We start from the raw sequence: 14,556 nt of genomic DNA, 5'->3' as shown, positions 1-14,556 counted from the left end.
TGTTGACATAATATACTTAAGGCAAATATGTAAGGCAATTAACTTATTCTTGCATGGCATTGTGGTTAAAAATAATTATCACTGTGCAAAATCAATATAGCCCATATTACAAGGATTAAAATCTGATTATCTAAGAGATCACAAAAAGTATTATAGATTGGAAATTTTTATCCTGTGGAAGTACTTTTAGTGGGGTTTTTCTGTTCTTAGCCCAATGCTATTTGTTATCTTTATCAATGATTTGTGTCACAGAGTGACTGGCCCTTTAAGGAGGAGATGGGGCCAGTCCCACTTAATGACTGGTTAGCTGCCTCTCAGCTGTGGCTCAGTAAAGGCTCAGTTTAAAAAGGGAGAATATAGGGAGTGGGGCGGAGGGGCTCCTGTGGTAATAGGCCTTGGAGCAGGGTAGTAGTATGGAGGAGAACGGAAGAGGATCTGCGGGGAGCAGGGGAACTTCAGGTAGGGAGACATCAGGTTGCAGAAGGACACCAGGGAAAGAGACCCTGGATGGATCTTACATCTAGTTGGCACTCTTGAAAGAGTGGGAAAAGCTTGAGCAAAGTCCAGGAGGGTTGAAGAGTGTTAGCAAGAGAGGACAGACCCTGAGAGGAAGGGCTGTCACCAGCTAAAGAGTGGGTCAGAAGACTCTGGTTTTTATGTGGGTTTTTTTGGACTTATGTACCCCAGAAGTCAGACTTTACATGACTCATTGGGAGGGTTAAATCACTCCAAAAAATTGCACAGTGTTGGAAGCTGTGAGGCACAGGAAACCCAGGATAGAAAACTGAGGCAGGGTGTCTCCAGTAGCATGCCATAAGGGGTGCAGCAATCTGGAAGAAAATATAAAATCATAACTGGTAAAATTTGAAGATGGCACAAAATAAATGGAGTGGCGGTCAGGAGTAAGACTTTTGGATAAACACTGCATTGCATGGTAATACTTCCCAATAGGCCTAGTCCAACTCCCATTGAAATCAATGGAAAGCCTCACATTGACTTCAATGCGGGTTGGAGTAGGCCCAATCTGAATAACTACTTCACAAAGACAGTGCACTTCAGATGTCATAGTCTATGGTTTACAAAGTAGTCAATTATCTTTCATGAAACAATAGCAAAGTCCTAACGCCAAATTCAGGCCTTTCTGGAAAACAAAATGACTTCTATATTAGGATTACTGCATGTATTTACTGGAACTGGATTTCAAACCTTTTGGTCATTGGATGTGCAGCATTACATTAGAAATGCATACGCAGCTCAATGGAGAAGATGTGCCCAGGTGTCACATGACTGAGAACCAGCCAGAGAATAGAAAAGGAATACTTGTGGCACCTTAGAGACTAACAAATTTATTTAAGCATAAGCTTTCGTGAGCTACAGCTCACTTCATCGGATGCATTCAGTGGAAAATACAGTGGGGAGATTTATATACATAGAGAACATGAAACAATGGGTGTTACCATACAGACTGTAACCAGAGTGATCACTTAAGGTGAGCTATTACCAGCAGGAGAGCAGGGGGGACCTTTTGTAGTGATAATCAAGGTGGACCATTTCTAGCAGTTGACAAGGACGTCTGAGGAACAGTGGTGGGTGGGGGTGGGGAATAAACATGGGGAAATAGTTTTACTTTGTGTAATGACCCATCCACTCCCAGTCTCTATTCAAGCCTAAGTTAATTGTATCCAGTTTGCAAATTAATTCCAATTCAGCAGTCTCTCGTTGGAGTCTGTTTTTGAAGTTTTTTTGTTGAAGAATTGCCACTTTTAGGTCTGTAATCGAGTGACCAGAGAGATTGAAGTATTCTCCAACTGGTTTTTGAATGTTATAATTCATGACATCTGATTTGTGTCCATTTATTCTTTTACGTAGAGACTGTCCAGTTTGACCAATGTACATGGCAAAGGGCATTGCTGGCACATGATGGCATATAATAGAAAGTCATGTGGGTAGCTGCAGAATGAAGCAGGTTACACCCAGCTCACCCTTGCACATTTGCAAAATGGCACATAGATCAGGCCCCTAGTTTATACCACTGAGTGCAGTGAATCATTCTGGTTAAAAACAAACACACACATTGTTTTCAGTGGTGCTGCTCCCCTTCTTCCTATTACTTTAATTCATTTTCCTGGCTGAACTATAAATTATGTGACTAACATAACATATTCTCTTTGAACTTCATATTCCCCTGCCAAATCATCTTTTCTTCACCGATCAGAGTTCTGGCACGTTGTATTGCAGAGCCAGCACTGGTATGAAGTAGTGATCCTGTCAGTTTCCAGATGAATAGACCACTTATTTGATCTGTTCTTAGTAAGGTTGTTTTGCATCACCTGGTAGGATGTCCTCCAAGTTCATTTCAGTCAGAGACAATTTTCAGTCTGACTGCTGATATTCCCTTACTAAAGTGCTTTCTGAAAAGTTTGTGATTTCAACATTTCTGAAAATTAACATGGCATGGTTTAGCTTTGATTCTACTAGTAACACCAGGAGTTCAAGCTAAACTGGTCAGGAGTGCGAAAGTTACCAGCATTTTTTAACACTGAAGCTGTGTGGAAGGCTCTTGTGAACCGAAATATTAGTATATCCTTGTTTGTTTGTTTTTTCTTCTTCTTTTTACTCTAAGTATTTTTATTTCATTTCTTCCTCATAGCAGATTTGATAACATGTGTAACTCTCCTTCTCTTGACCAATCTTTTTAGGGTCACATTTGCCACATAATCTACATGCCATGGTTCTCATTTCTTTCCTTTTCTGTTACCTAATAAACTTTGGATTTGTAAAAATGCTTCCAAGCTCTTCAGAACAGATGCGAAATCCAAACTGAGTCCAATCCAAAATACAAGCTTGCCACAGGCTAAACATTGATTGATTTACTCATTCTGATCATAATACTTTTGTAGGAGTACTACAGAACGGAAGAAGTTTCAAGGTGTTTCAAGAAATGGTGTTGCATGAATCTGGACAACCAGGATGCAGTTTGTTGTTTGTCTGACTCAAATTTTGCCAACTGCGTCTGTTCAAAACTGAAGGGCATAAAGAGTTATCCTTTCTATTGAAAACCAATAGAACAATCTCTTTCTTTCAGAAGGAAGCCTCTTGCTCTGTAGATACTTTTTTTATATTGTAGGTTTTCCCACAATACCTTATGCTGGAATAATAAACAACAATATGAAAAGGAGTATTTGTGGCACCTTAGAGACTAACCAATTTATTTGAGCATAAGCTTTCGTGAGCTACACTGAATGTATCTGATGAAGTGAGCTGTAGCTCACGAAAGCTTATGCTCAAATAAATTGGTTAGTCTCTAAGGTGCCACAAGTCCTCCTTTTCTTTTTAATAAGGAAAAAGTCCTTGTTTTACCATCTCTTAGATGGTATTAAAGATATGATAACTGTCCTTTTGGGAAAAAAATAAGTTTGGGGGGGAAAAGAGTTGAGCTGGAGCTTTTATTATTGCTGCTATTGTTAAAGTCCAGTTCTGTTTTGTAGAAGCAACCCAAGACAAATACACACAATAGGGAAGAGAAAAGAACAGCAAAGATAGAATATGCAGCTTATGTCTCTCGTGTTGACTCTCATTTGCATCCTCTTTGCTGGAGAAACACAGGCACAAAATGTGGCGTTACCAGCCACTCCGAGACCTGACAAACTTGTACCAGCATTGGCCTGTTCAGGCATTGCTTTTAGCTGTCTTTCTGGTCACGAGCTTACAGCAGTGTTGCAAAAATATAGTCTTTGCTGGCTAAGACAGAAGGCAATAGGAGAAGGATAAGAAAGAGAAGAAATAAGGTGGGGAAGTAAAAGGACAAACAAGGGACAAAGTAACAGTCTCACATCCCAGGTGTTGTTCAGGATTCAGCCAAAGCCAGTGGAGGTGGTGATGTCATCTGGGACTCTCTCTCCAGCCTGGGCTGATCAGAACATCTCTCAGGATCAGGATGACAAAGGCCCAAAAGTGTAACAGTAGATCCCAGGATCCCAGGAGCTGTAGGAGTGGCAGCCATGATGGTGAAGCTTACCCCTTTCCTTTTTTCAGTTAGTAATTGTTACATTTGCTTTGATTTTCTCCCCTAAATCTTTTTTTTTAGGACACCAAAAGAGAGTGATGAGCAGACGAGCCTGTTCCCTCATAATTTTTTCCAGCAATTAAAGCTAGTTTCTGACATACCAATTTTGGTTTCTTTTCGAGTAGATGCAGACATGTATTCCAAGTACAAGTGTGCATGCCCCGTGTGCCAGAGCTGGACACTTTTGCCTAACACTACCCATAGAGGGGAAGCGCTTGCACCTAGCGTCCTCAGCCCCTCTCCTTGTTATATGAGGCAGCACCACCTGACCCCCCCCCCCCCCACTCCTCCCGGAAGTTCCTTCTCACCACCTGACGGTTGGAGTTGGAGCTCCACATGGTTGTTGTTTTCACAACCTCACAATTTCTCCTCTTAGCCTAGTTAATTGTACATAGTTAATAGTTAGTTAGTGTTAGTGGAAAAGTTATAGAGTATAATACAGTGGTAGTGCTCCCTGGTGATGCCCTCACCGGGGTACAGACATTGACCTTCGTGGAGGGGCAATTCCTAACAGTGACCCCCATGCAAGATGCTGGCTCTGCCCACCTTAAGGAGCTCTGTTCAATCTGTAGATTGTTCAAGAAGAGGACTCAAGTGGTGCAGGACCTTCAGCTTAAGCAGCACCTGCTTGAACAGGCCATGCGGCCTGACCCAGTACCAAGGCCTTCCTCAGGCTGCCGATGGCCATCCAGCTTGGAAAAGGCTGCTGCCTCCTGTTCCAGGGCAGGGGCCTCGCCGAAGGGGCACAGGAGTCGTTCTCTGTCATTGGTGCCAAAGAAGAGGTCTCATAAGAATAAATCATGAGCACTCCAGGTCCTGAGGCAACTCTTCTGCCTCCCGTAAAAGAAGCACAGACCAGCACGAGACCGGCTCCAGCACATGGGATGGCATGGGTACCTCTGACACTCCCTTGGTACAGGTAGGGAGGGCAGACACCCTGTACCATTGACTCCAGTTCCAGCCTCCAGGTGTCTGTTGAGTCTGGTGCTGACGGGAATAGCGTACAAGGCTGCAGCAGATCTTCTTTGCCTTTCAGTCCCGTCTTTGCCACCGGTCCAGGACTTTGTGAGGCTGGCGCCCACGATGGATCCCCGGTTCGAGCGTGCTGCCGAACTCTCAGGCCTCTCAGCACTGCACTAGGAAGCACGCCTCCCGGGGGTTGGAATTGACTCTGCACCAGAGTACAAAGTTCTTTAGTATCAGGTTCCATGGAGGTTGTTGCCACTCTTGACATCGAGATGCTCAGGCGCTCCAGTACCACTGTTTGCACTGGAACTGTCCTGGCCTGCAGCACAGGCATTTTCAGCACCAATGGTGCTGACCTCATTCTGGGCTATGGATGAGTTGGATCGCCTGTTGGCTCCCTTTGGAGTCGCTCCCCCCTGCAAAGTCTCCAAGGTGTCAGGACTCTTCTCTTTCTGAATTGGGATCCTTATCATCCCACTCCACTTGGTCTGAGGAGGACCGAAGGCCACCGGTAGAGCAGTGTGGCTACGAGGGTTGGCATTTGCCCCAAGGCCAGGATGGACGCGCGTGGCCCCATGCCTACTGGCCACCAATGTCTTACCCATACCAGTAGCCCCTTGGGCTCAGTGGGAAGCTCCTTTGTCCAAGTCAAAACCAAGATTGCCTGCTCGTATGACTTTGTGGGCTGCAGATCAACCGCAAGTCCAGACACCCACAGTTCCCCTTCCTGTGGAGCCACCAGAGTTTCCCCACCTGGAGATGCTAACTCAGGAGTGACCCATCTGTGGCTCAGCCAACAGCCTCATCCTTGCCTCCAGACAATGCTGTGCTGCCTGGTTTATCCTCCCCTTCCATCCTGGAGGGCTTCCAGGCATACCAGTACCGTTTACGCTGTGTGGCTGCATCCCTTGGTATTCAAGCAGAGTTTCTCCAGGAGAATACTCATAAACTAATGGACATTTTCCAGCCCTCTGTCCCTGGGAGGGTGGCCCTTCCAATTAAAGAGGCATTCCTCAAGCCTGCAAGAGATTTTTGGGGTACACTGGCCTCAGTACCGCCATTGGCCAAGCGTTTGGAGAAGTACTGTTTTATGCCTGTTCATGAATACATGTGGTTCTGTTCCCATCTGGCCTAGAACTTCCTGGTGGTCAAGGCGATGAATGATCACCCAGCAGAGCAGATTCAAGTCCACTCCCAAGGACAGAGACTCTAAGTGCCTGGATGTTTTGGAAAGAGAGATATACATCTCCTCTTCACTATAGATGAGGATCACAAACAAGCAAGCTTTGCTGCCGAGTATGACTTTCTTAATTGGTCAGCTGTGGCCAAATTTGAGGAGCAATTGCCCAAGGCTTCACATGAGGCATTTCGGGCATTTGTCTTTGAGGGCTGCTTGGTGGCCAAAATATCTCTGTAATCCACCTGTGATGTTGCAGGGACTTCAGCCAGGGACAATTATCATGAAGAGGGCTTCCTGGCTCCAAAACTCGGGGATCACTCTGGATGTCCACCAAGTGATTGAGGACTTGCCTTTTGATGGCCAAACCTTGTTTCCGGACAAGACTGATGAAACCCTGAATTCCTTTAAGGGCTACTTTTAGGTATTTGGGGGTATATGCGCCATCCTCGCAGAGGTGCCACTGCGGGGCACTGCAACAACAGCTGTACAGGCTGCAACATCCGTTTGTGCAGCCCTTCCCCCTCAAAACAGCAAGACTACTCCAGGAAGAAGGACAAGTCTCATAAGAGGAAACACTCGGTCTTGAGGCCCAGCCGGTGTGCGTGCCCTCCTTTGGTGCCTGCTAATCAGCCATTTTGACTTGTTGGACCAGAGCACTGTTCCAGTTGTTCTTCCTCCCTTGTCATCCCCCATTCCTCTGAGGACATGCTGGCCCATTTTTACAATTCCTGGGTCTTGATTACCTCAGACAGCGGGGTCCTAGACACTGTGAGATCAGGCTGTGCCATCCAGTTCTTCTCCATGCCCCTTGCCACCCTCCTTCTCCATCCTTCTTCAGGGACCCCCTCTCATGAGACACTGCTCTTTGAGTAGGTCAGCTCTCTGCTAGCGTTGGGAGCAGTGGAGGAGGTATCCCCCCTGCTTTGTCTCAGAACAACTTGTTCACTGCTCTGGACCTTCAAGATGCTTATTTTCCTGTGGCCATTCTGCTGAGTCATAAGAAGCTTCTTCACTTCATGGTAGGAGACTACCACTTTCAGTACACAGTTCTCCTGTTTGTCCTCTCTTCTCTCCCCCTCGCCCGCGACCCCGAGTCTTCACCAAATGCATGGCTGTAGTCATGGAAGAAAATCCATATCTTCCCCTACCTCAACGACTGGCTGCTGAAGGGTGGTTCCAGAAAGGAGGTTCTTGCCCATATTGTCACCGTGCTATGTTTATTCAACCTTTTTAGACTCATTTTAAACACCGTGAAGTCAACCTTGGCTCCCACACAGAAAACAGAGTTCATTGGACCCTGCTAGATTCCACAAGGTTAAGGTCATTTCTGCTGACTGACCACTTCCAGGCAATTTGACAGATGTGTCTTGATCTGCAATCACAACCGTTTACAACAGTTGGCATATATCTGAGCCTGTTGGGCCAGGTGGTACAACTTACCAGGTTGTGTGTTTGCCCTCTTCATATGTGGCTCAGGATGGTTTACTGCCCTGCCCTACAGTTGGTTTATTGCCCTGCCCTGCCTCTGGACAGGTTGGTTCACCTTCCTCGATCATTCCTGGAGTCCCTATGCTGGTGGGAGTCCCCATGCAATGTGTGCAAGGCATCCCCTTCACTTAGCCCTCTCCAACCAAGTCAAGGCTACCAATGCATCGTTTCTGGTTGGGGGAGCATCGGAACTTGTTGAGGGTGCAGGTCTCTGGTTGGAACAGGAGGTCTTAGTCCACATCAACATGCTGGAGCTTTGGGCCATCCACAATGTGGGTCGTGCCTTCTGGGACCATATCAGATGTTCAGTGGTTCACATACTCAGCAATGATATGACCGCAACATACTGTGTGAACAAACAAGGGGGAGTCCACTCCAGATCACTCTGCCTGGAGGAGATCAACCTGTGGCAGTTCTGCATCGAAGAAGAAATCACTCCAATAGCTGTCTACTTACCAGGGATCCAGAACCACCTTGCAGATCATCTCAGCAGGGTTTTCTCCCTGAGCTGCGAATGGTCCCTAAGGGTGGAGGCCCTTTGGATGGTTTCACAATGTGGGGCATCCCCACGATCAACCTCTTTACAGTGAGGGAAAACAGGAAGTGTCACCTATTCTGCTCTTGAAGGGACTCAGCCTGGACTCCCTCTCCGATGCTTTGCACTACAGCTGGCAGTTGACTCTGCCATACTTATTCCCCAGGTTATTGCCAAGCTCAAGGTGGATCGAGCCAGGCTCATCCTGATCACTCCATCATGGCTGAGATCGTGCTTGTTTTGGGACCTCCTCACTCAGTTCAGCATCCCATGCCGCTTCCTTTCCTTCCCAACATCCTCACACAGTACTGCAGGTGCACCTGGCATCTGGTGATCAGCCCCTTGCACCTTATGGTGTGGCTACTGCATGACTGAACAAGGAGGAAAAGTGTTGCTTGGAGGCCGTCCAACAGGTCCTACTTAACAGTCAGAAGCCTTCCACTAGAACAGTCTACTTGGCGAAGTGCAAGAGGTTTTCCATGTGGTCTTTGGCCTGTGGTGCCATTCAGCAGAAACTTCTGCCCGGGACATATTGGAGTACCTGCTACACCTTCAGGAATCTGGTTTAGCACTCAGTTCTCTAAGAATGCACTTGACAGCAATATTGGCATTTCATCCACCTATCCAAGGAAAATTGATTTTCTCCAGTGCCATGGTGATGAGTTTTCTGAAAGAACTTCTCCACCTGCATCCTCCAGTCCAAGAGCCAGTTTTGGGACCTGAACACAGTTTTATCAGCTCTACTGGGGCTTCCATTCAAGCGCCTTGCTTCCAATCCACTACATTTCCTGTCTTAGAAAACAGCATTCTTGATGGCCATTACTGCTGCCGGGAGGGTAGGTGAGTTGCTGGCGCTAATGGCAGGGCCTCCTTACACATATTTCTCCAAGGATAAGGTTATGCTCTGTCCACATCCGAAGTTTGTATGCCAGGTGGTCTCTCAGTTTCATTTGAACCAGGCGGTGTATTTACCTGTATTTTCCCCCAAGCTGCATTCCTCCCCAGAGGAGCAATGCCTTTAGATGTTAGATGCTGTCTAGCCTTTTATCTGACCAGGACCAAACAATTTCATGCTTTGCCTGGCCTGTTTTGTATCATTTGTGGACCGCAGGAAGGGACAAGCAATCTCTTTGCAGACCATCTCTAGGTGGACAATATCTTATATCAAGATTACATATGAGATAGCATCAGCCACGCCTCCTCAACAGATATGGGCATGTCTGACTAGAGCTTATGCAATGTCTGTAGCATTACTCAATGACATTTCCATATCGGACATTTATAGGGCACCCTCATGGACGTCCATACATACACTTACGGATCATTACATGATCACTGCTTCTTCCAGAATGGACACTAATGTCAGAAGAGCAGTCCTGTGATCCTTACTCAGATAAACTCCAAGCCCCACCTCCAGATGGGGGTACTGCTCACTGATCACCTAGTCGAAATACATGTCTATATCTACTCGAAGAATGTCTATATCTACTCGAAGAATAATAATAAATGGTTACTTACTGTAATTGGGTTCTTTGAGATGTGACGCAGATGTATATTCCACAACCCACCCTTCATCCCCTGTGCTTCAGAGTCTTCCCTGGATGTTCAGTGTGAAGGAACGGAGAGTGATTGGGGCAGTGTTGCCTTATATAGGGGAGGGACTGTGGACACAAGGCGTGAGCTTTACAGGTACTGGTCCCAAGGCAAAAATCTCCGGCTCTGGCACATGGGGCTCACACACCTACTTGGAATACCTGTCTCCATCACATCTCAAAGAGCCAGAGTTACATTAAGTAGCCATTTCTTCATTGATTTCTGGTCCCACACATCTCTTGTTTATTGGACAAGATCTTAACATAGTCTTGAGTAATATCAGCAAGCCTTTTTGTTTGGACTAATTCAATCTTTCTTTCTCCTTTTTGCAGCCTTTTCCATCAACATTTATTGTTATATGTGATTGGACCCATTTGTAAACTTTTGTCAGTGTTCCCACAGTTGGGTTCACAATAAGGGTATATTTGTCGGGTGAATTGTTACAACTGGGGGCTACCCTCTGCCAGGTCTGCTGCCTTTTCATTGGCTGGACATGGGGGAATGGACTCACTGGTTAGTTATTTAATATTGATGCTGTAGGTCTGACTAAGTGCCCATTTTGGGATCAGGAAGGAATTTTTCCCATTGAACCAAATTGGTAAGAGGGTCTGGTCTGGTGGGTTTCTTTGCCTTCCTTGCAACATCTTGGAGGCACAGTTAGGTTCCAGCATTAAGACTTAAAAAGGTTTAACATTAGGAAAGTAAGACGGCTTAGCTTGCCACAACTTGTGGCTGGTGTCCAATGTGGATAAGGATAAAAGGGATCAGATCCCAGGGGTAAATGAGACCTGGGATTGTGGTGGTGGACCTTTCACTGATGGGAAAAGGGGAGACCTGAAGTCCTTCCTTGGGAGCCTCTGACCCCTCCATATGGGGGAGGTGGAGAGTATTCAAAAATTAGCTGAGTCCTAGGGATGAGCCTAGTTATTCTATAGTGTGAGTTCTGAACACCACAATGTTAAATGCTTGGTATAAGTGCACGGGAGGCAGGGCACATAATCCCCCTCTTCACTGTTAAATAAAATGTCCGTCTGCTTAAAATTCATCCCAAGTGTCTGTTCATTCACTTTCATGTATCTATCCCTTATTAAAGAGGGCTAAGCATTCAGAAGCAAAAGAACATGGATAAACATGTGAAGAAAGAACAGCCTCCACAAGAGCTCGGGGAAAGTTCCTTTTTTTAAAAAATGATTTATATGTAAAATGGACTGCAAAAGAAGCTTCATTTGGTCATCCTCAGCCTGTCTCAGACTGAGATCCAGATCCTGCAGTGAGATGAAGGGAGGCAGACTCCTGCACCTGTGTGGATTTCATTGCAGGCCTGAATTATAGGTCTCCTTTGATAATTTACCTATCATTCCAGACTAGAAAAATCCCTATGTGTCCTTCACATACAAACATGTCTTCAAGATTCTGAAAGTCACATCCGATGAAGTGGGCTGTAGCCCACGAAAGCTTATGCTCAAATAAATTTGTTAGTCTCTAAGGTGCCACAAGTACTCCTGTTCTTTTTGCGGATACAGACTAACATGGCTGCTACTCTGAAATCTGATCCTTGGTCTGCTTCTGGGATAGTGCAACTATGCACTGCCCCTTACATGGAGCTTGTAAAATGTAGTTAGGTATTCATGAAAAAATCAGAGATACCAGTTTTCTAAACTGGAATACCAAAATACTCACTACAGATTTTTTTTTTAATGCTTAGATTTACTATTGGAAAGTCCAGAGTTTATCTAAACGAAGGCGGCGGCATGTGGAGAAAAAGATTCTGACATTCAGTGGAAACAAGACACATGGAATGTTGCCAGGACTGGAGCCTTATAGTTCCTACAAGCTGAATGTTAGAGTTGTTAATGGTAAAGGGGAAGGACCAGCAAGCCCTGACAAATTATTTAAGACTCCTGAAGGAGGTATGAAATGAGAAAATTAAGGTATAAAAGCTAAGCTTAGTAAGTTCAAAAATAGCATGTTGTAAGATTGTTATTAAATTTTAAACTTTCTTGGGTAGTTTAGAAATAAAATCGGGGGTTTATAGTAGGCACAATATTAAACATTATGTTTTTATGTACAAAAGTGAAAGCAAATGTAAAGATGATACAGAAGTTATGCCAAAGTATTTTATAAGACATTCTAGTGCAATATACTTAGCATTTACCATATATTCTTCTTACAAGTTCCCAGCTCACCTTCCTTTTTGAAGATTTCTAATCCAACACTGGACTCTCTGACTTTGGAATGGGGTCCGCCTACTCACCCAAATGGTGTTTTGATAGCATATACAATAAAGTTTCAACCAAGTAAGTAAATAATGGTAACATCAAAAACCTGTCTCAGACCACCCACCTGTGGAATACTAATTTATACCTTTAATTCAGTAGTTATTTCACAATTTACAACAACTGTGTGGTATACCTTTATAAATTACAAATAAATCATGCTGAATTTTATATTTGTTAAAATATGGTAAAGGTTGATCTACATTGACAATAGTCCCAAGTGGAAGAGTTCATCCTCTGGGCTACAACTGTGGGATTTTTGGTTTTTTATTTATCTGTACTTCTCTACAATGAATTGATCCATGCTTCATCCCAAAATGCAAGTAAAAGCTGATGTGTAATTGTCAGCTAAGCAATAAACAAGTCATGAAATACCCTCTCAATCTAGACTGGAAAGCCACTAGCCTGTCCTCCTTCAGATCCCCACTTCTACCATGATGTCTACAGTAAATAGCCAACTGATCATAGTTAGGCAGGTAGCTGGTGTTATCAAGATTTTCATTTTATTTACATCTTAGAACTAAACCCCTCAAAAACCAAAAACTTTTGAATGACTCAAATCCATAGAATCATAGAATCATGGAATATCAGGGTTGGAAGGGACCTCAGGAGGTCATCTAGTCCAATCCCCTGCTCAAAGCAGAACCAATCCCCAACTAAATCATCTCAGCCAGGGCTTTGTCAAGCCTGACCTTAAAAGCTTCAAAGGAAGGAGATTCCACCACCTCCCTAGGTAACGCATTCCAGTGTTTCACCACCCTCCTAGTGAAAAAGTTTTTCCTAATATCCAACCTAAACCTCCCCCACTGCAACTTGAGACTATTACTCCTCGTTCTGTCATCTGATACCACTGAGAACAGTCTAGATCCATCCTCTTTGGAACCCCCTTTCAGCTAGTTGAAAGCAGGTATCAAATCCCCCCTCATTCTTCTCTTCTGCAGACTATAAACAATCCCAGTTCCCTCAGCCTTTCCTCATAAGTCATGTGTTCCAGTTCCCTAATCATTTTTGTTGCCCTCTGCTGGACATTTTCCAATTTTTTGCAGCATGTGACCCAAAACAGGACCCAGTACTCCAGATGATGCCTCACCAATGTCAAATAGAGGGGAACGATCATGTCCCTCGATCTGCTGGCAATGCCCCTGCTTATACATCCCAAAATGCCATTGGCCTTCTTGGCAACAAGGGCATACTGTTGACTCATATCCAGCTTCTCGTCCATTGTAATCCCTAGGTCCTTTTCTGCAGAACTGCTGCCTAGCCATTCGGTCCCTAGCCTGTAGCAGTGCATTGGATTCTTCCTCCTAAGTGCAGGACTCTCCACTTGTCCTTGTTGAACCTCATCAGATTTCTTTTGGCCCAATCCTCTAAGTTGTCTAGGTCCCTCTGTATCCTATCCCTACCTTCCAGCATATCTACCACTCCTCCCAGTTTAGTGTCATCTGCAAACTTGCTGATGGTGCAATCCACACCATCCTCCAGATCATTAATGAAGATATTGAACAAAACCGACCCGAGAACCGACCCTTGGGGCACTCCACTTGATACAGGCTGCCAACTAGACATGGAGCCATTGATCAATACCCTTTGAGCCCGACAATCTAGCCAGCTTTCTATCCACCTTATAGTCCATTCATCCAGCCCATAGTTCTTTAACTTGCTGGCAAGAATACTGTGGGAGACCGTGTCAAAAGCTTTGCTAAAGTCAAGGAACAACACGTCCACTGCTTTCCCCTCATCCACAGAACCAGTTATCTCGTCATGGAAGGCAATTAGATTAGTCAGGCATGACTTGCCCTTGGTGAATCCATGCTGACTGTTCCTGATCACTTTCGTCTCCTCTAAGTGCTTCAGAATTGTTTTCTTGAGGACCTGCTCCGTGATTTTTCCAGGGACTGAGGTGAGGCTGACTGGCCTGTAGTTCCCAGGATTCTCCTTCTTCCCTTTTTTAAAGATGGGCACTACATTAGCCTTTTTCCAGTCATCTGGGACTTCCCCCGATCGCCATGAGTTTTCAAAGAAAATGGCCAGTGGCTCTGCAGTCACATCCACCAACTCCTTTAGCACTCTTGGATGTAGCGCATCCGGCCCATAGGCTTGTGCTCGTCCATCTAATTGTCCTCCCCCATGCATTCTTTCCATTTATTTGTCACATCTACTTCATATGTTTCTGTCTTAAATTAGATGTTAAGTTTTTTGTGGCAGGAACTGTTTCTCTGTATGTACGATATGTGCTTGACACTGCCTTGGGCTCCTGGGAGCAATGTAATTCTTATAAATGATAGCAGAAATACAGTATTGTTACTCTAATAAATATGTTTAGGGTGACCAGACAGAAAGTGTGAAAAATCGGGACCGGGATGGGGGGTAATAGGAACCTATATAAGAAAAAGACCACAAAATCGGGACATCTGGTCACTCTAAATACAGTTGAGCTTTCTGCTGTGGTCAT

At 44.9% G+C, this 14,556-nt stretch overlaps 1 protein-coding gene across 26 annotated transcripts in view; it reads left to right on the top strand.

The window, feature by feature from the left end:
* Nucleotides 1-14,556, top strand: part of NRCAM (neuronal cell adhesion molecule) — a 280,578-nt gene that overhangs the window by 226,694 nt on the left and 39,328 nt on the right. For all 26 annotated transcript variants that reach the window (XR_014713314.1, XR_014713315.1, XM_084641215.1 and 23 more), the window contains 2 exons: nucleotides 11,534-11,738; nucleotides 12,003-12,125. Coding sequence is in view for 24 of the 26 variants with exons in the window: in XM_084641215.1 (XP_084497341.1) it covers nucleotides 11,534-11,738; nucleotides 12,003-12,125 (328 nt within the window). In the remaining 2 variants the exon portion in view is untranslated. The remainder of the gene's footprint in view (nucleotides 1-11,533; nucleotides 11,739-12,002; nucleotides 12,126-14,556) is intronic.

This window comes from Lepidochelys olivacea, assembly GCF_965140295.1.
Source record: "Lepidochelys olivacea isolate rLepOli2 genome assembly, chromosome: 1".
Taxonomy (NCBI): Eukaryota; Metazoa; Chordata; order Testudines; family Cheloniidae; genus Lepidochelys; species Lepidochelys olivacea.
Note: the sequence above shows the minus strand (reverse complement) of the source record. Positions and strands in the feature narration are given on the sequence as shown.